Genomic DNA, 21,767 nt, shown 5'->3' on the forward strand with positions numbered 1-21,767 from the left:
CATACTTACTTTAAATGTTCTATGGAGTGTGGATTTTTGGGTTTCCACAGATTTCCTGAAAACCATCCTTTTCCCCTAAACATTTTTCCTATTGTTACATTCTACAGTAATAAATTTCTAAACACTGCAAAAGATAATTTATTAATTATAAATTAATTGATTACTAGCACCTATCCACTCGTCGCCATTAATGCACTATATTCGGGTGTGACGATAAAAAAATTTATTATCATTGGTTGGTTACTTAACTATATTACTTTATGTGCGTGGGAGAATATAAACTCTTACGTATATTACGGAATGTAATATGTTTGTACTAAGTGTGTAACTATGAAATAAAATCTGTATTAGTCTATTGTACACATTAGAATTATTTTATCTATTTTAAATGAAACGTCGTATGGGTAAATAATTAATGCGAAGAACAGAAATAAAAACATTCAATTTATTACAAACTTCACTTATTTTAAATACAAGAGCACTCCGGTGGCATGGTGTTACATCTGAGGGCTTGTAATGATAAAAAAAAATTGGTTTCGATACCCATGATGTATACATCATAGATAGTCCATTGGATAGCTTTGCGCTCGATTACAAACTTTAGGCAGATAAATTTAATAGGAATATTGAGCACTAGATGGCAAGAGCTTCTTTATAGAATATGGATTGTTGTTGTTGTTGTTTTATTGATGAAATATTTAATTATTCTCGCTTGGGCTTATTATTTAAAGTATTTATATTTTATTGTAGTTTTTAATATGTTGGACACCAATCATTACTTTCAAGTCAACACTTTACTTCATACAAAATCCACGGGAGGTCCTACACAATAAGAAAAAGTGGTTTCTAATATCTGCATAAGTCGTGAACTAAGTTACAATAAATTTTCAACTTGAATTTGTTAAATTTGTATTGATACAAATGATCTAGTTGAAGGTTTTTTGTCACAGATTTTTTTTGCAGGAGATATGACAAGGCTTACCTTATTTGTACATGTTAGGATGTGAGGATTAGGCTAAAACAAATTGTATGTTAATTCTTATATAAAGCTATGTAGTTGGCAAAATAACTAGAATCGTTTTAAGTGGAAAATTAACCCATAAATTTAATATATAAAATTTAGTAGAATATCAGATCCTGCAGTACCGAAACTCCTCCTAACAATAGCCTAAAAGAACTGGAATAATTGATCAGATGACTATGAAATAGAACAAAAGAAGTAAACTACACGGTAATATATATTTCAAATGTAACTTAAAAAGTTTGTTTTGAATTTCGCGCAAAGCAACTCAAGGACTCTATGCGCTAGCCGTCCCTAATTTCGCAGTGTAAGACTGTAGGGAAGACAGCTAGTCATCGCCACCCACCGCCGACTCTTGGGCTACTCTTTTACCAACGAATAGTGGGATTGATCGTAACATTATAACGTACCCACGGCTGAAAGGGCGAGCATGTTTGGTGCAACGGGGATTCGAATCTGCAACCCTCAGATTGCGAGTCGAACGCCTTAACCCACCTGACCATGCCTGGCAACTTGAAAAGCCATGTTGTAAGGAACTGCAGGCAAAGGCATATGTAGAATATTGACTCCTTCCAAGGTATACCAGGAGAGGCAATTCTTATAGATGTAGGAAACTTGATCATTACAGCAGAGTTTGTAAGAAACAAAATACTGTTATTGAGCCAAGGAAAGAGATCACAGCCAGATCAGAAGAACAATAAAGAGCTAATCAAGCATTAATAAAATAGAAGTTAGTTGAATTTATGAAATGATGTTCAACTGGAAATACTCCATCTGTTCGAATTGAGAAAGTAAGTTTATTATTCGAGAAGCTCGTCCACGATACCTTGGACATATTGATAGGACACCATGCAGTATCCTGATTTACACTAGTTCTAAAGATACAAACACAATTGTTAAGCCCAATTTATTGATATAAGAAGTGAAATTTCCTCCAGAGACAAAGAAAGACAAGAGGGTGACGTAAATATGGTGTGAACGTAATGTTTCAGCAAAAGAGAAGTTAATCTTAGTCTAGGAAGATTGTTTGTGACTCTTAAGGTGTAGATAATTGACACCGAGAAAGATTGCATTTTGAGTACTGACCGCATGTTGAAATATGGATGTGAGGTCAAGCTAGCTTTAGATAACTTTACAATCTATGACCAAGAAATTCTTATGTACTACACGACAGTTACTACATCAGAGATTGAACTTATACTGATAACATAAATGGTGGTGACGGCTCCACAAAGAAGGGAAGTACTCAGACCTGGATCTATGAGCAATAATTTCTCATCCGGTGACTTGATAGTAGTGAGACCAAATACTCTGACACATCTTGAATAATTAGGTGTTAGAGGAGTTCTCGTGAATGTGAAGAATGAATATTTTATACATGAATTTATTTAAGGAAGAAATCCATCTTGAACAATTTCCAGAAACCTATAACTACTGATTTGTTTTATTAACAGCTCTCTCTGATATCACCGGTATTTTTTTTTTTTTAGAATTACAACCACATCTGTGTCATATAGACAATCAGAGAGTCATGACCTTCTGTGTTATTTCATATAGACAATTAAAGAACCGTGTATTTCTGTATCATTCTACATAGATAATGACAGGATCATGTACTCTCGTGCCATCTTACGAAGAAATATAAGAATCATGTCCTAATACGTCACCTTACACAGACAATATAAAAATCTTCTCCTATGCCATTCCATATAGGCCCCCGCTAGTACAGCGGTAAGTCTACAGATTTCCAACGCTAAAATTAGGGGTTTCGATTCCCCTCGTGGGCTCAACAGATAGCCAACTGTGGCTTTGCTATAAGAAAACACACACACATGCCATTATATATAGGCGATCAAGAAAAACAATGTCTTCTCGTTTTATGTTATATAGACAATAAGATAATCATATTTTCTTGTGCCATTTTATGTAAATACTCAAATATATTCATGTCCAAAATAAGTCTGCTTGACTCTGGCGTCTTAATTAAAAGTTTAACAACTATTCGTAAATGAGACAAAAAATTAATTATTTTAAATCTGAAAAACAAATAATCAATAAAAACAGACTAACTGCAAAGAACCGTGAAATTTTCATGTGTGGTAAATGATTAAGCTATAATAGACGAGAATCACTGATTATTAGCGAGTTATCAAGTTTCATAGTTTCGATTACAATAATTTTGTGATAATTATTTAGAAGGTGGAAGTTTAGAGTCGTAGAAATTTTAAAATATAGGGAGGTTTAGTTCTATTATAGGGTTGTTTTAACAAATGCCTTTAATGTCAAATTATGAAAGGTGTTGCCTGCCCAGAATTAGCTGCAGGTAGTAAAAGGCAGTAAGAGTTGAGACGCTGTTAGCCAAAGCACTCAACTCCTAATCCTTAATTTGGTGTTCTTTAGTGGTTATGTAGTTTTACTTTTGCGTTTGAATTATGTCAGACAGACGGGACATTTCCAACACTTTTGTGTGGTATGACTACAGATATTTTCTGTTATGGGATAATACACAATGTCAAGGAATATAAATATACAATTTTATTTTTTGTTGTACTAGAATCCTGTAATAGGCATCTTGGTTTTGGTTTTTATACTAACTCCTAATCATTCTTACGTAGGTCTGATTTGATCGCCTATATAAAATTAGTGTAACTGATAATATTATAAGTTTACTTATATATGTGTGTGTGTGTGTGAAATAAAAGTTCGTTATTTTGATTGACTATAGCATGTTGATGAAAAGATTAACAATCATTCTTAGATGAGGAAGAAATTGAAATCATCTGTAAACCTGGAAAAAAGTAAAATCATAACATAATATAATGTTTAGACACAACAGTTTTCTATATCCAGCAATCTGTAATAACTGTCCTTAAATCTGAAATTATAATTGTGGCAAGTAATTAATATCATCAAACGCCATCTTTAGGGCTACTCTGCCAACAAATAGTAGGATTAATCTTTACATTATTATGCCTCTAACTCAATACAACATAATGATGAGAGACAATAAGAGACCTTTGGGTTCATCTCGGCTGTCCAATCCTCCAAATTAAACTAAAACTACTAAATACATGAATGAAATGATAAACATCTAAAGGCATCCTTTAAAATTCATAGAGTTATCAAGATTTTTCTTGAACAAAATCAAACTTCTGAAGACAGCTGGTTCCAAAGACCAAACACAGTGTTAGAAAAATAAAACTGTCTTACCTGAAAATTACTCCTACTCTACCAAAATTTATACTTGTGTCCCCTAGTTCTACTGTACTCACTGTTATATACAATAAGAGATGATGTTCCAACACACTTAATTCTATTTACAATCTTAAACGCCTCAATTATATCTCACTCTTCTTTTTTCAAAATAAAACAATTTTAGAAATTTCAGCCTCTCCTCATATGGTATCTCCTCCATCCCAGACACTCTTCTTTGAATACTTTCCAACAATTTGATGTCTTTCCTACAGTTAGGAGCAGAAGGTTGAAGACAATATTCCAAATGTGGCCTAACAAAATATTTGTAAGGCAAGATTTTTCTTTAGTGAAACCACACTGATTATCCAATAAAATTCTAAACTTTGTTAAATGACTTTGCAAAGCATCTCCCTTGAGAAAGGAGTTATATTAGCCAACTACCAATCCTCTGGTACTTACCCACTATTCAAAGAAATACAAAAAATAGTAGCAAGTGGTTTGTATAAATATTATCTAGCCCAAAAGCCTTATCGTTCTTTACAATTCCAAGTTTTTTCTTAATAAACTCATAATTAATTTAATCATCTTGTTCAATTTTCTGAACACGTTTTCCACACATCCTGCTTGACCAACTTGTTTCTAGTAAATTTTAGTAGAAAGCCATCTTGAACAGTTTTCAAAAACCTTTCTCCCTCATGGTTTAACTCTAGTATTTCCAAATCAATATGTCTGAAATTAAAATTACCCATAATTATAACTTCATTGACTACTGAAATCTAAAACTTACTGTAACGTTTCTCATTAATTTTATCAGTTTCATCTGGTGGTTTATAACAAGGTCCTGATAAAAGGTTTTTTCCTTTTATATTCACTGACAGAAATCCAAATGGATTCAATATTCTTGTTATTATGTTTAATATTCTCAACTTCAACAGGAAGCAAATTACATTTTACTATGTAAAACCACTTCTCCTCCCCTTTTAAATACTCTATTCCTATTTAAAAGCTTATAACCATATATTTCAAAGAAACTGGTGGTCTGTATTGTTTTTGATTGTTCGGTTTTTGAATTTCTCGCAAAGCTACACGAGAGCTATCTGCACTAGCTGTCCCTAATTAGCAGTATAAGACTAAAAGGAAGACACCCAGCCATGCCTAGCCGATGGTCTTTAACCAATTTCCACTAAAAGTGTTTTCCATTAATAGAAACCAAAACGGATTCAGTCTCCTTGTTATTATTTTTGATATCTTCAACTTCAACAGGACGTAAAACACGTTTTACATAAAAAGCCACGCCTTCCCACTTTTTAGTATTAGATGTATATTAAAATATATTTATATTAAAAAAGAAAGAAAGAAAATTGTGTGTATCAATATGTTTTACTAATATCATAAATTGAATACATATTGACATTTAATTAACTTGTAAATCTAAATTACACTTTAACTTAGTGTTAGGTTATTTGAAAATGTAATAGGTAACATAGGTTATTTTAATACAATTGATAATAAGTTGTTACAAACAGTGATTTATATACAAAAGTTTTACAGACTTGCAAAAATATTGAGTGTTTTACACGATCTGGACTTTGATATCATATCGAGGGTTCACAATGAACGAATTAATTCTGAGTTGATATAGGCACAATTCACTTAACATGGAGCTAGCTAGCACTGTGGGCCCGGCATGGCCAGGTGGGTTAAGGCGTGCAACTCATAATCTGAGAGTCGCGGGTTCGCATTCCCGTCGCACCAAATATCCTCGCCTTTTCAGTCGTGGGGGCGTTATAATGTTACGGTCAATCCCACTATTCGTTGGTAAAAGAGTAGCCCAAGAGTTGGCGGTGGGTGGTGATGACTAGCTGCCTTCCCTCTAGTCTTACACTGGTAAATTCGGGACGGCTAGCGCAGATAGCCCTCAAGTAGCTTTGCGCGAAATTTAAAAACGAACAAACAAGTTAGCTCTGCGTTCTTCGTCGAATTTTCCACTATTGAAGTTATATGATGTTTTCGTAAAAATGGTTTGTAATGTTCGAAATCTCTAAACGTTTTTGATCAATATATTTGAAGTTCTCGATTAATAAGCGTTAATCACAGTCAGTTAATTTTTAACTAAGATATTATATATCCATTGTGATCAGTACATTAAATATACATTTTCGAAAATGATACAACTTCAATAATCATGATAGTATATAACAAAATCAGTTCAAATAACCTTATGAAAATACAATTATGTAGCATGTGAAAATGCATCAGCACAGATGTTATCAACCACTTTGACATGGATTATCTTTAAATCAAACTTATCTTAAACAAACATCGATATTAAAACAGATACAAGGTAATAAATCCGTTATACTTATAACCCTCTATTTTAAAAGAATTTTTGTTATCAGAATAATCTATATTTAATCATGTCTCAGTTATTTCCAATTAAATTAAAATTATTTATTCCTGCCAGTGCTCTAAAGTCATCTGTTTTATTTCTTGTACTGCTAGCAATAAATAAACAGTAACTATTAAGCCTATTCTTATAACTACTTCCATATTTACTTCCTATGCTATTCCTTCCGGTAAACTTCAATATTTTTTAATTAATTTATTCACTGTATAGTTGTACTTTAAAAGCTTCTGTTACAGTTCAGTTATTAGCTCTTGTAAACAAGCCCGTTCCTGTCCTATTTAAATGTAAACCATCTATTCCAGAAAGCTACAACCGACGACGAGGACCGAACTCCTAGCAACTCTTCAACCAAATCTACAAGTCATAAACAGCCAAGTCCAATCAAGCACGATGACGCTAAGCTTAAACTTACAACCGACAAGCCCACTGAGAACTAAACAATCACCACTTTATCAAATAACTCTACAGCCGAGCCAGTCAAGTCGAAGGGATACTCATCACTACAAGAACACTGAACATAGCCATGGAATTCTGCCAATATTTCCCCAAGATTTCATTCAATCACCTCTGGTGTCTACCAAGAGTAGGCGTGGTAACCAAGTGTACCAGTCCCCTAGGTTATGCAACTTTACTCAAGCTAAAGCCCAGGTCAGCATTCAACAATGCCGATCTCATCATCCCGGAACCCAGCTCCGGGACAAGATCCTTATGATGCGGAGGGTGTCTTTTGACATTACCCTAGACGAGGTCAAGGAAGAACTTGAAACCAAAGGGTTCTCAACCACCAAGATCGAGAGAATCAAGTCTTCACGCACCGGACTACCAACACGCTGGTAAAGATTAATATCCCCAACATAAAGGATGCGGAAAAAATCATGTCATCTGGAGTCATCCTATTATTCTCACACTATCAAATAGAAGAAGTTAAAGACCACGGACTCAGAATTGTCCAGTGTTACATATGTCAACACTTCGGACAGACCACTGCGGCATGTAAGGCGACTCTCTGCTGTGTCATATGTGTAGAGCCACATCCTGTTTTTGTTTGTACCAATCCTCGAGAGGAGGCCATATGTGCTAACTTCAATGGCCCGCACGCGGCATCCAACCGAGGATGCCCCACGTTTAAAGCCATCGTCTCGGCCCAACGTGCCCCATTGACCAACAACCAACCCAGCCAAGGAGTCACTGCGATTCAGCGGCCCACTTATCACTAAGCCCACTCAAACTCAACCCACTATTGACCCCCAACGCCCAGATCTACCACAAAGACAGAAATCATGTGCTGCCGCTGTCAAGAAATCTAAAAAAAACAAACAATAATCTACCCTGCAAGACTTCAACGAATTCTTAACCACTGTGGTCGTCATTTTCGCTGATGTCCTATCAAAACTCTGTAACGAATCAATCGACCAAAATGAAGTAGCACTTTGTAAGACTGCAGAGTTCTACCACAGGACCAACGATGTCGCCAACCCAGTAACGTTCGGCCGAATCTCATACGCCCGGCATGGTCAGGTGGTTAAGGCACTCGACTCGTTATCTGAGGGTCGTGGGTTCGAATTCCCATCGCACCAAACATGCTAGCCCTTTCAGCCGTGAGGGCGTTATAAGGTGACAGTCAATCCCACTATTCGTTGGTAAAAGAGTAGCCCAAGAGTTGGCTGTGAGTGGTGATGACTAGCAGCCTACTCTCTAAACCTAACCAAATATGCAAAATCTTAGGAAGACGTCGTGCTATCTCCGTAGACAGGAACTACAAACAGGGACCATCCACCAGGTAAACTTATTTTTATTTATTACTAAACGGTAGTGCTTGCACAAATTGATATTTGCGGTGGATTAAATTACAAAAAAAATATGAATTACTCAGATTTAGTCAATCAATAAATGCCGATATCTAAAGTATAAACGAAACATTACTTAATGAAATATCTAAATTTAGTATCCCCGGATATAACATAGTTCACAAACCCCTCGGCTTTGGTCGACGCGGCATTGCAGGTACTACACCGCAAGGAAATCTTTCCCCAACTCCTATTTCCCTCGGATAATGAGATAATTATGTGCCAGTTGCACACTACACCCACGTCACCCATAATTATAACTTGCATGCATATATCCACCAACATTACATTTACAACGCATTTCTCAACACCATTATCACAGGTGATCTCAAACACACTGACTTTAATTGCCGCACAACAAATAGTATTAGTACTAAACTCCCCAAACTCTTAGAAGACAACAGCTTTGTCACGCTAAACAGCAACCAAGCCACGCACACACACCATAATGGTAGTGAACACATCCTAGATCTCGCCATAGCCCTCACGAACGTCGCAAGGCATACAACTTCGAAGTACACGATGACATCGGTAATGATCACTACCCAATATCAGTAGAAATTTCCCCAACCTCAGAACCATTACCACAGTCCATCCACCTATATACGACTATTCACACACACAGGCTGGACTCTATTAAATCAGGACATTACGAAACACCTACCACCCATAAACAACGAGGCCTCACATGAAAACGACATCGAAAACCACGCGAAAGACATAACCTGAACTATAACTCAAACCATTAAGAAAACAATACGTAGCAAGAAACACAGCCCCGACCCTAATTCATGGAAGCTCAGCCCCGATATTCTCCGAACTATATGCGAAAGACGCCAACTACGGCAACAATTTATCCGCAATCGCGATCTCCGCACCAAAACTCTGATTAACAACACCAATAACCAGATTAAAGCGCTTATTAAACCGCAACAAGAAAACAACTCGAATGATTGCTGCAAATCAATAGACAGTTCCCACCCGGACCCATCGCTTTTCTGACGCAAGTTTCAAACCATAACTAACACCCAATCTTGCGACAACTTACCCAAAATCAAATACAACAATATCACGGCAACTACAGACAACGAAAAACACACATTCGCCGAACACCACAAAAACACTTTTGTTACCCCAGACATTCCATCCTTCGATGCAACACACCATAGCCATATAAATCAGTTTATTAGCTAGAATTCTAGTCTCTTCACAACTCGATTCCACTTCGACTCAAATCAACATAACTACTCCTCCTCATTTTACACCAGACCTTTTTCCACAACCGAAATCAAACTCCTTTCAAAGAAAATCAAACATAAATCCCCTGGTGAAGATGACGTAAGTAAAATAATACTGAGAAACCTCTTCAATGAGAACCTTAATCACTTAGTCTCGATTTTTAACCTCTCCCTACTCTCAGGGAACAGCAATAATTAAAATAATACGGAAAAAAAACAACATTAGTAATCCTAGTTATTATAGACCGGTAAGCCTACTGAACACGCTCGGCAAACTTATGAAAAAAGCTATAACTTACCGAATTAACTGATATTTAGAAACTAACAAACTAATAAGAAATAATCAAACTGCCGGAAGAATTATTGACAAACCATCGATCATCTGGTTAGACTTAACGAATCCGTTTTTCACGAATTTAATTGCAAACAAATCACTAGCTTTCTCGATATCCAAAAACCCTTTGGCTCTGTATGGTACAACAGTCTTACATATAAAACCCCGGCCTCAGGCCTGCCGCCTGGTTTAGTCCGATGGATATCAAGTTTTCTCTCTTACCGCACAGCTAATGTTAAAATAAATATGGCATGCTCCGATCCTTTCGACCTAAGTGCCGGAGTTCCTGAAGGTTCGATACTCAGCTCTATGATCTATGTTAACGATATACCTCTTAACACCCTCAACTGTACCTATGTTTCCCAATACGGCGACGACATAGCTATATGGAGCACCTCCATATGGAGCAACCCTCACACTTCAGCAGCCAGAGCTCAAGCAACACTTTATACTGTGGCACAATGGTGCGACAGACAACGTGTTGCCCTGAACCCCACTAAAACCCAAGATATCGCTTTCCGCCAGAAAATCAACAAATATCGGAAAAAACTGAGACATATCAAACTACGCTTCAATAATACCGATATTCATTTCGTCAATACCGTTAAATTTGTAGGACTAACTTTCTAACAAAACCTATCTTGGATACGACACTTCAAGATTATTATCGGCAAAGCCAGCAGCAGGATCTACTTTATAAAACGCATTAGTGAACCCAACAAAGGTTGCTCTATCAGAACCATCCTCACCATTCACAAAGCTTACATCAGACCCCTCCTTGAGTGTGACAATGCGGCCACCTGTAACATGTCTAAATACCAATATTCACAATTACAGAACCTACATAACAAAGCCATAAAAACCGCGTTTAGGTTGTCTAATTACACCCCACCCACATATCTCGAAACACTAACTGAACTACTTCCAGTACATGGCCGCTTCATCAAACTCGCTTTCCAATATTACAAACGAGCCAAGAACAGCAACCCACAAACCCACCAGGTTTTGTACGTAGCTAATACCCCTTCATCCTGGGTTAAATACATCTGCACACTCAATTGGATTAATAGTAACATAGAATAGTACTTCCACTTGTATGCACTAACTTTCAATGTTTTAATTTTCAGGCATGGGCATTGGATAGGTAGAATATTCAGCGCCTGTCCAGTGAAAGTGGTTTTCTCCGGGCATTCCGGTTTCCCCCGCATCAAAATTCCTAACCATTGGATTTATAGATCAATGGTACTGTGGCCCTGAAAGGGCCTCTTCTTCTTCTTCATCCTCTCCTCTCTTCCCACCCCCTATCATCCCTGTCTCTATAAATCACCTACAACTATGTTCTCATCCTATCTAGCTACCTTCACCTTTCTCTTCCTTCATCTCACTCCCTGTCATAGCATTACAAGACTCATTCTAACCCGAATCTCTTTGCTTAAACTTTAGACGATGCCATCTTCAAGCTCATCAACATCATCGCCAATGGATGCCGCAGGCCTGTTATACACTTCGAATACTGATACCTCCGGAATTTTCTTCACGGCTTTTCCAGACCCATACGACTGATATTAAGCTTGCCAGAAGCCAAATCATTAGTATTGTCAATCGTAACGCTTGCGGGGTTGAAGAGAAACAAACGTTTCTGAACACCCCAGGTTGTCCCGCAGGCTTCTCTGGAACCTAAATTACCGCCAAACAGATTAGGATTATGATCCAAAAAGCTTCCTCCTTCCATTGAACCGGTCCATAATTCCAACCAAATTATTTTATCCCCATGTTTTATCAAATAATCACCTTTAACTGTAAACATTCTCTAACCCTTTTTGTTTTCCTTTTTTTTAATACTTTCTCAAACGTTAAATCCTGTTGTTCTATAGAACGTACTCATTACAACTAAATCCACTACTAATTTTAATAGTACTCTCTCTAACTTCCTGAGATTTATTGTTAGCTGATGAATCACTTGTATGTAGATTCTTAAGCTCGTCTTCAAATCTTGCTACCATTTTCCACTGTCTACACTTCTCTTTATCTATTGCCTCTACTTTAATTATAATAGCCTCCAATTTCTTATCCTCCAGTCTACAAACTCTTCACATGAATGCGTATCTTCGTTACTAGCTTAGTTAAATTACATACCAATCCTGTGTTCCATAATAAAACCCACTCATTGCCCTCACCACATCTAACAAAATGTGAACGCTTAACACCTGCATTACTCTTAATCGTTGTATTTGTTGCCTTGAAATAGATGCTTAACATTAAGTACTAGTAGCTTATTGTCCACACTGTTACGTTTAACGTTTGAGAATCAAATACATTACATTACAGTTTTTATCACTTCTTTGTGTTCACACTAAGGGAATTAAAAACAGATTAATTGTAAAAGGTGTGCTCTTACAACATTTTCTTGATTATTTGTTTGTTTGTTTTTGAATTTCGCGCAACACTACACGAGCGCTATATGTGCTAGCCGTCCCTAATTTAGCAGTGCAAGACCGGAGGGAAGACTAGAATAGCCAAGTCTTTCTGTGCCACTTATTATTTTTTGTTTTTGTTTTTATTGAAGTACAAAGCTACATAAAGGGCTGTCTGTGCTTTGCCCATCAAGGATATCGAAACCCAGTTTCTAGCAGTATGAGTCCGCAGACATACCGCTCTCCCACTAGGGGGCATTTTTTATAGTTAACCAAGGTATCACATCTTCCTGTACCGTCTTTTGTAGACAGAGAACCATGCCCTTCTGTGTCATCTTATATAACCAATGAAAAAAACTTGGTTCTTCAGTGCCATGTCATATAGATAATAAAATAAACAGGTTTTCTCTTGATACCTTATATAGACAATCAAATAATCATGCACTTCAGTACCATCTTATACAGACAAAGAATCATGTTTTTCTGTGCCACCTTGTATAGAGAATCAAAGAACTGTCTTCCTTTGTTATGTTATAGAGACAATTAAAGAACTATGTCATCCAGTGCCGCCATATTACATAGACAAAGAACCGTGTCTTTCCGTGCCATTTTATATACACAATAAAAGAACCGTGTTCTCCTGTGCTATCTTATATAGATAAAGAACCATGTCTTTCTATGCCATCTTATGTAGACGATCAAATGCACCATGTTGTATGGATGTAGGAGTAATATAAAAAGTAACATTAAAGTCAGTTGTACAGTATAATTCGTTATCCATCAGGTTTGCTGGTATAATATCAAAATAATTTCTAAACAGTTAAATATTTTAAGTCGTCCTTCTAAGTAATGACTTAAAAGTCTAGTCTTTTCTGTCTGGTTTAATTTGTACTTTTCACCTGTATATATTTTTAAAATAGCCCCCCAGTGGTTATTATACACGATAATTTTTGTGCTGTTGTTGTGTTTTCGTTTAGGTTTTGTTAAAGGTGTGACTTCTGAAGGTCAACATCTGATGTCATTTGAAAGTAGTGTTGCAGTGTAGTGTTTTCCTGGGTTCGTTTAAATTAACTGGTAGATATAATATGATATTCAGCCCATACAACTATAACAAACAAGCAAAAACAGCCGCCCTTAGGGAGGTTTTTCTGCTAATAATTACTAATCATTTCTTTTATACTTCGCTAAAAAATAATAAAAATAAAGAAATTGAACATTAAAAAATATATTTTTCTTAGAAGTACTGCACGCGAAGTGTTCTTATTGTGTTCTTTCGTCGCGTTGCATCAAAATAATTTAATGTAAAGAGCTCAAAATTTTCATAATTTTTATTGATATAAACTGTAATATATATTAAAAGTTTATATAAAAATATTTGTTAAGAAACTCAGTTTTAAATTTAAAAATTAATCAAACCCTCACTTACAGCCCCAGTGAAAGTTATGTTCTTGTCGTAGAGAGAGTACCTTTATTTAAAATAGGGTATTATTATTATAAAGAAATGATTGATGTACATACCACGGTTATTTTTCTAATTGTTCGCATCTTGAATATCTGAAGTGTGAATTTGTTAAGAATTTTTGTTTCTGGTGCCATACAAAAGATGGTGCAGGAGTTATGGTTACATACATACTGACATACACACTACGTCCGTTAGAGTAAGATTAGTCTATTTTCTACTCTAATGTTATAGTAATACAATCTTGAACACTGTTGTAACTTGTAGACCTAGATTTACAGCGATGCTAATTGTATTACTCAATGTAAACAAAAACGAACTAACTTACACATCGTATCACAATAGCAAACATTGATAACAACTCTCTATTCTGAAATAACTCTCTTTTATCTCAGTTGTCTCTTCTCTCGAGGCTTCACTAACTTATTTATGCAATTATAAAATTTCTTAAGTAAAAAATTAGGTAACAGGAATGGGAGCACTAAAAAGTAAGGAAATAAGGTAGGAATGGGTGGGGTAACATTACAACACTTGTTGTTTTTTTACATGGTGCAACCTCAATAATGGAGTCTAGTCGCAGCACTCTCATCAGTGTGTAGTCCAGGTAGTGTGGTACTCTCCTTAATTTAAAATAACTGACTGGTAGTAACTGGTACTTTTGCTCTTTTATTATTAATGAATTATTGTGTGTCATTCGTGTATATATATATATACCAGGTTTTGATCTAAGTAAGATGAATTTAGTAATAGTAATTGTATTGTTAATTTACACTTGAAGATATTGGGATCAGCCATGGCACAGGTTTTCATCCCTCTGATTATCTTATCACGGTTCCTACAGCAATAACATCCTACTGAATTTGGTTTAAGTAGTATCATTTTTTCTTCACATAATTCCACCCTCATTTTTAGAGTTGGTCTCCCGTTGGGATAGCAGTAAGTCTGCAGGGCTACAGTACTAAAGTCCAAGTTCGATTCCCGCGATGGACACAGCAGATAGCCCAATATGGCTTTGCTATACAAAAAAAAAACAACAAGAACTTCACAGTTGGCCAGAGTAATCTCTATTCCACTGTTTCAAATTCCATCACTCAACTCTCAAACTGCAACAACAATTTCAACTCTTTTTTTTTTTAAAGAGAACTTTCAACAAATCTGTACAAATCTTGAAATTATACAGTTTATTTGTGGAGGTTTACATGTTCTTCACCGTCTGACTTTCATGAAATGTATAAAAATACCACAAAACCACGTGGTGAAGTTTAGACCAGAAAACAAATCTGCTCCATTTTGTTTTCGTAAGTATCACTCTTCACTGCCCGGCATGGCTAGATGGTTAAGACGCTCGACTCGTAATCCGAGGGTCGCGAGTTCCAATCCACCTATCACCAAACATACTTGCCCTTTCAGCCATGGGGCCCATTATAACGTAACGGTCAATTCCACTATTCATTGGTAAAAGAGTAACCCAAGAGTTGGCGGTGGGTGGTTATGACTAGCTGCCTTCCCTGTAGTCTTACACTGGTAAATTACGGACAGCTAGCGCAGATAGCTCTCGAGTGGCTTTGCGCGAAATTTAAAACAAACCAAATTCACTGTTAAACCTGTTATGGTTCAAAGAAACTAAAACAACGAAACATCTCAAACACAAAATAAAACATGAAAAATTAAGAACAAAAGATAATTTTTTCACGAGGATAGAGAACTTTCCATCAGATTTACTTATTTTTACAATTTTATTACACGTTTTATGTTCGTATATGATGGCGTTTATCGTGTTTACATAAGCATAAACAAAAAAATTAGTCACTTAACTGAGAATCTTAGGCGGCATTGTGCTTTTTATTAGGAACGTAGCTGTATCGTTACTACAAAAATCTTGAAATGGTGGTACATTGTATATAAACAGGCATACAAAGTCATGCATGATAATTTTCAAAATCCAGGTGGCGTAACTAAGCACCAAATCCAACTTCACTCCAGTGCTTCACACTGGTTTGTGATGTATAACACATTTTTTATTACATTTGTGTTTGACTAATTTTAACACCGCGATCACTATATAACCAGATGGTCAACATTTCCATGACATCTATAAAGTTAGTTCCAAGTGAAATACCGTATTTCAGGTTGGCGAATCACCCATGACGTTTGACCTGACAAAGATTCGTAGTTTATTCAGTGAAGAAATTTATGAAATATAACCAAAACAAATGCCTCACAGTGGCACAGCGGTATGTTTACGGACTCACACCGCTAAAATCTGGGTTTCGATACACGTGATGGGCAGAACACCGATAGCCCATTGTGTAGCTTTGTGGTTAATTCAAAATAAACTGGCATTCGGTGGACTCAGCAGATACCCCGATGTGGCTTTGCTATAAGAAAAACACAAAGAAATCAAAATAATTTAATAATATTTTGATCTGAAAATTATTGTAAATGTGGATGAATTGTAAATACTTACTTTAGTAACATCTTACTATCGCGCCCAAAATGTGAATCTGGTAATTTGTGGTTCGCGACTCGTTGCCGCAAAAGAGCCGTTATTTGATTTTTTTTTCTGAATTTTGCATAAAGCTGTTCGGTATTTAGATGCACTAACCGCCTCTTATTTAAAATTAATCGATTTGTTGAGCTACTCTTTGCCAATGAATAATGGGATTAAGCGTTAAAGTATAATGACCTTACGAGTGAAAGAGCGAGCACGTTTGGGGGTGAAATTCGAACTAGCGACTGTCAGATTGCGAGTCGAGTGCCTTAACTACAAGACTCTATCCGGATGCAACGTTTTCGTATCTTTTACACTGTTTTAGTGCTAATAAACTGGTTGGTATTTACAAATAAATGCCAAGCGTGTTAAGGCGTGCGACTCGTAATCTTAGGGTCGCGGGTGCGCATCCCCGTAGCGCCAAACATGCTCGCCCTTTCAGCCGTAGGGGCGTAATAATGTGACGATCAATCCCACTATTCGTTGGTAAAAGAGAAGCCCAAGAGTTGGCGGTGGGTGGTGATGACTAGCTGCCTTCCATCTAGTCTTACACTGCTAAATTAGGGACGGCTGGCACAGACAGCCCTCGAGTAGCTTTGTGCGAAATTTAAAACAAACAAACAAACAATTTACAAATAAGTTGAAATGTAATTATTTTTATTCGTTATGTGTTTTCAAAAATGTAGCGCATGTGACGTTTTGTTTTCCTTTTGAGCGCCATATGAATATTTATTTCTTTGGAATCAACTTTTTTTTTAAGTTTTCGATGAAATTCCAAGGACTCCAATTATAAAAAAAAACTAATCTTGAACACGAACAGTCTAAATATAAGGTTCGATGAAGTAGAAAATTAAACCAAACCGCAACTAAGATATTCGTTTATTGTGAAACAGTCACATGGTATTACCAGAGGTAAGATTGACAGTTTAAGGGAAACGAATAAACTGTACAGATATAAGGTAAAAACGAACAATTATAATAAAAGCTGTTTAATGTAGGGGACCATGAAGATGACCCAACTAATCACAGAATGAAACGATTCAGTTAATAATTGTATGAAATAAAATACAAGTATATGTTTTAGAAAAAAACACAAATTCATAATTATGCATTTTTAAAGTACAATTACAGGAAGAAATGTTCAAGTAATACGCCTTTGTAAGTTGGGTCATAAATACAAAGTATATTTATGAAAATTACTTCGAAAACAACATATACAAGATGTTAAGTACTGTTGTATACATGTTATAAATATTATTGTACAGTTACTATACATATATTAGATTATGAATATTATTGTACAGTCAAAATACATATGTTATCAACATTATTGTACAATTACTATGCACATATTAGGTTATCAATATTAATGTACAGTTACAATACATATGTTATCAGTATTATTGTACAGTTACTTCACATATATTAAGTTATGAATACTGTTGTACGATCACTATACATATATTTGGTTATGAATACTATTGGACAGTCACTACATACATATTATCAGCATTGTTGTCCAGCCAGTACACATATACAAAGAGATTCGTATTGTCGAGTTCACAGATTTTTTTTTTTTTTTTACCAATCACTACACGCTAATTAGATTAGTGTAGAGTGTAATGGAAATCCTGAATATAAAATATTTTATAAGAATCTATAGTACTTGCGATCATGTCATCTTTAGGGTACTTTAACAGCCGTATTTGTACCTATCCTGTGATGTTTATCAGGTTTGCTGTTATATATAGTTATCGATATGTGGTGATCGTTTCTCTTGCTGTTGGCTATAAACTTTTTTTACGGTTCAATAGAACACTGAATACGTTAGAATGTAAGAACAGAATGGATTAAGTTACATCTACTGATCAGTAGCCTTAGGTTACTAACGAAAGACTAATTTATACTACAACATTTTAAACATGTTATGCCATTTTAAGATTATACAAAAAATATTTTCAATCTCTGTTGAAACTGATCTGTGTTCTATAAGAGAACGTATTGACGCGATTTCCTAATAGTAGTAACAACACAAAAAACAATATTGGTTTCCCAGAAAGAAACAACTCTGGCATTTAAAAAATTAACTTTTGCGATATTACTGAAAGACAATTTGGTTTTATTAACCTGGTGATGTACTCGTTGTGCGTGAGTAGAATTCTTCCTTGGTTGTTGGAATACGGAAGTCTCGTGTGCGCGTGTGTATGAAGCATTTCAAGTACGACGTCCAATCACATAACCAGAAAATTAAGTTTGACCATAATTAAAGAACTATGGCCACAAATAAAAAAGTGTAACATGAACTTTTATTACTTTTCTACGATAATTTCTTTTTTAAGCCTATTTGATGCAGATGATCAACAACAAGCTTGGATAAGTGTGTTTCAGACGAGTTCAGAGACGTTAAGTTGTGGTGACGAACAAGGAGGAAGCATGACAATCACTTCAATGAATTCTAATAGTTTTATAACTGAGATCGAGATAAAACGAACATCACAAGTTAAAACAAAGTACTGGGAATAAAAACTTACACGAACTTACATTATGTTTTTCCGGGTACTAACTTTTTATTTTCCTCTAGCTACTAAACCACATTTATACCGGGATACCACAAAGAAGGTAAGATTGATATAAATATATATGATGTAATAAAACAGCACATTACGAGTGTCAGTGGTAGAGCAAAGGAATTTCTGATGATACGTGGTCCATTTTCCTCCCACTTGTCGTCTGTTTACTGAGTGAAGAACTATATTTACTGGTCCTGCTCTTCTTAAAATAACTATTATTTTACTAGTCATGCTGTTCATAAAATAAACAGTTATCTTTACTAGTTATGCTGTTCATAGAATAAACAGTTATCTTTACTAGTTATGCTGTTCATAGAATAAACAGTTATCTTTACTAGTTATGCTGTTCATAGAATAAACAGTTAACTTTACTGGTCATGCTGTTCATAGAATAAATAGTTATCTTTTCTGTTCATGCTGTTCAAAAAGTAAATAGTTACCTTTACTGGTCATACTGTTCATAAAATAAATAGTTATCTTTACTGGTCATGCTGTTCATAAAATAAATAGTTATATTTACTGGTAATTTTGTTCGTAAAATAAATTGTTATATACTGGTAATTTTGTTCATAAAATATATAGTTATCTTTACTGGTCATGCTGTTCATAAAATAAGTAGTTATATTTACTGGTAATTTTGTTCATAAAATGTATAGTTATCTTCACTAGGCCTGCCGTTCACGCTATATATAGTTTTCTTTGTCAAGCTTGCTAAGCGCAGAATAAAGAGTTACCGTATTTTCCGGTTAATAAGCCGAATCGCCGAATAAGCCGAGGCCAATTTTCAGCTCTGAAAATGAGGGTTTTGCTTATTACCGCCCAATAAGCCGAAGCCATTTTTAAGAAGTGACAAGTTTCTTCAAAATTATTTCTTAGCCTCGTTTCAGCGTCAGCATGCATGTTGTGTGTGATCATTGGCGTTCTGTAGTAAAGCAGAACGTGTCGTATTGAGACAGAGATGGAATCAATATGTCATTCGTTATTGGCTCCACTCACTGTAATTAGGTAACCAATGAAATTCCAGAAACAACGTTTCACTGTAGTCTTAACGTGCTTTGCTAATGGGACAAAATTACCGCCTATGGTAATTTTCAAAAGAAAAACATTTCCTAAGAAGAAGAAATTTCCGAAAGGAGTGATCGGCCAATAAGCCGACCCCAAAAATCAGGTCCAAAATTTAGGGCCAGAAATTCGGCTTATTAGGCGGAAAATACGGTACCTTTAATTTAAAGGGCTTGCTGGTCATAGAGAAATGAGTTATCATTACGTCTTGAGAAAACAAGACCTAAGTTTTAAAAAAACACTACCTATACCATTGCTCAGGTTATTTCACAAACAGACCAGAGCAGTGATACACCACTTTAACAGAAACAAAGAAAAAAGATCGAGTACAGAACCGATTTTCCTTTTTCGTTTCTGATAAACAAATTACTATTATTCTACTCCATAAAATGGGCACAGTAGGAGTTTCTCAACGGACCAGTTCACTAATGATCTTATTACCGTTCTACTTTATTTCTTCAGTCTGTTGTCAGTATCTTTCTATGCTGGGGCTCTTCTGAAACTTCTTTTGCAGAATTACATGACTGAGAAATTTATTGTTATCCAGCGTAAACAGACAGACGTTCAAGTATAAAAGCACCCACAATGATGGTCATCTATGTCTAAAGTAAACTAACTTTAAAATTGCATAATTTCTGGCCTCAGAGAATGATATTACCAGATTTCGATTCTATCCACTCAAACCTCTATGTCGTCACAGCTCACGCAGGTGTAGTAGCGCTTTGCCAAGTGAGTTGTAAAAACAATAGTCAAACGAACATTAGGCGGGAGTTTGAGAGGTTGTATTGGCTATTTACTTATTTTTATTGTTCGTATTGCAAATTGCGTAAAACATTTACGTAATTCATAGAGTGAGAACTTGAAGAACGAAATCTTGGTTGTGAAGTAAAATCAAGATTATACTAATATACTCGAAAAGAAAAATACTTCGCCAAGATGGCTTGCTCCGCTATTAGTCTATCGATTGGCACAATAGTAGCACTAGTCGCTGTGGCATGTTTAGCCATAGCTTTCGGTACTGATAATTGGTACGAAATTAGGGTTAACAGGACCTCTATTCGTCGGAAATTAGATGGAAATGAAGAGGCAACTAACGAATTCGAAGAAGATATACGTTACTTTAATCGGGATGAAGGTTTATTCAGAATTTGCTTTCCAAATAATAAACCCCAAAATGGTAAGTCGTCGTTAGTAACTTAATGATTTAAAAACAGTTTAACTAAAATGTTGAACATTTTCTTTTTCTTACAACAACGTTACATTGTGTTTGTAACATGTTACATTTATTAATGTCACTGTTAAGCCGAGTGCCAGTGATGAGACATCTGTGAAAGTCAGTTATTTGTCTTGAAAACAATACTGAAATATTTTGAAATTATCTAGTTATTAGAATATTTATTGCTCTTGAATGTTCTTTTAAATTTCAGTAAAGTGAGGGATTGAAAAGTCTGCGTAATTTTATACCATTTGTTTATATATAAACATTTTAAAACACCAAATATTAAACATTTCTGCTGTAAGAACGCAGTATACCTATACAATAGTATGTTAAAACTTTGTCCTAGAATTAAAATCTTCCAAACGGAGAGCAGAAACTTAACGAATATGTATGTGCATAATATAAATACAAAAGTCGGTTTTCCTATTTGCCTATCTTTAAACTTGAGCGGCGCTGCAAACGTTCGACCGAAAACCGCGACACTAAATTTCCGAAGGGGTTTGAGGCCAT

The 21,767-nt window shown here is 35.5% G+C and overlaps 2 protein-coding genes and 1 long non-coding RNA gene across 7 annotated transcripts in view; 1 reads left to right on the forward strand and 2 right to left on the reverse strand.

Annotated features, from left to right (window-relative positions):
- Positions 1-222, reverse strand: part of LOC143239724 (protein CLEC16A-like) — a 75,519-nt gene extending 75,297 nt beyond the window's left edge. For 3 of the 4 annotated variants that reach the window (XM_076481145.1, XM_076481144.1, XM_076481143.1), the window contains exon 1: positions 10-212. In XM_076481145.1, coding sequence (XP_076337260.1) covers positions 10-83 — 74 coding nt within the window. In that variant the 5' untranslated portion in view covers positions 84-212. Of the gene's footprint in view, positions 1-9 lie in introns of all 4 variants that reach the window. The other variant, XM_076481142.1, reaches the window with a different exon arrangement.
- Positions 223-15,725: 15,503 nt separating this feature from the next.
- The window catches only part of LOC143239816 (uncharacterized), a 71,595-nt gene continuing 65,553 nt past the window's right edge, over positions 15,726-21,767 (reverse strand). The window contains exon 3 of the long non-coding RNA XR_013021393.1: positions 15,726-16,293. This is a non-coding gene — a long non-coding RNA (uncharacterized LOC143239816). The remainder of the gene's footprint in view (positions 16,294-21,767) is intronic.
- Positions 20,742-21,767, forward strand: part of LOC143239161 (claudin domain-containing protein 1-like) — a 31,419-nt gene continuing 30,393 nt past the window's right edge. The window contains exon 1 of one of the 2 annotated variants that reach the window (XM_076480017.1): positions 20,742-21,215. In XM_076480017.1, coding sequence (XP_076336132.1) covers positions 20,975-21,215 — 241 coding nt within the window. In that variant the 5' untranslated portion in view covers positions 20,742-20,974. The remainder of the gene's footprint in view (positions 21,216-21,767) is intronic. The other variant, XM_076480016.1, reaches the window with a different exon arrangement.

The sequence above is a fragment of the Tachypleus tridentatus genome, chromosome 13 (assembly GCF_004210375.1).
Source record: "Tachypleus tridentatus isolate NWPU-2018 chromosome 13, ASM421037v1, whole genome shotgun sequence".
Lineage (NCBI taxonomy): Eukaryota > Metazoa > Arthropoda > Merostomata > Xiphosura > Limulidae > Tachypleus > Tachypleus tridentatus.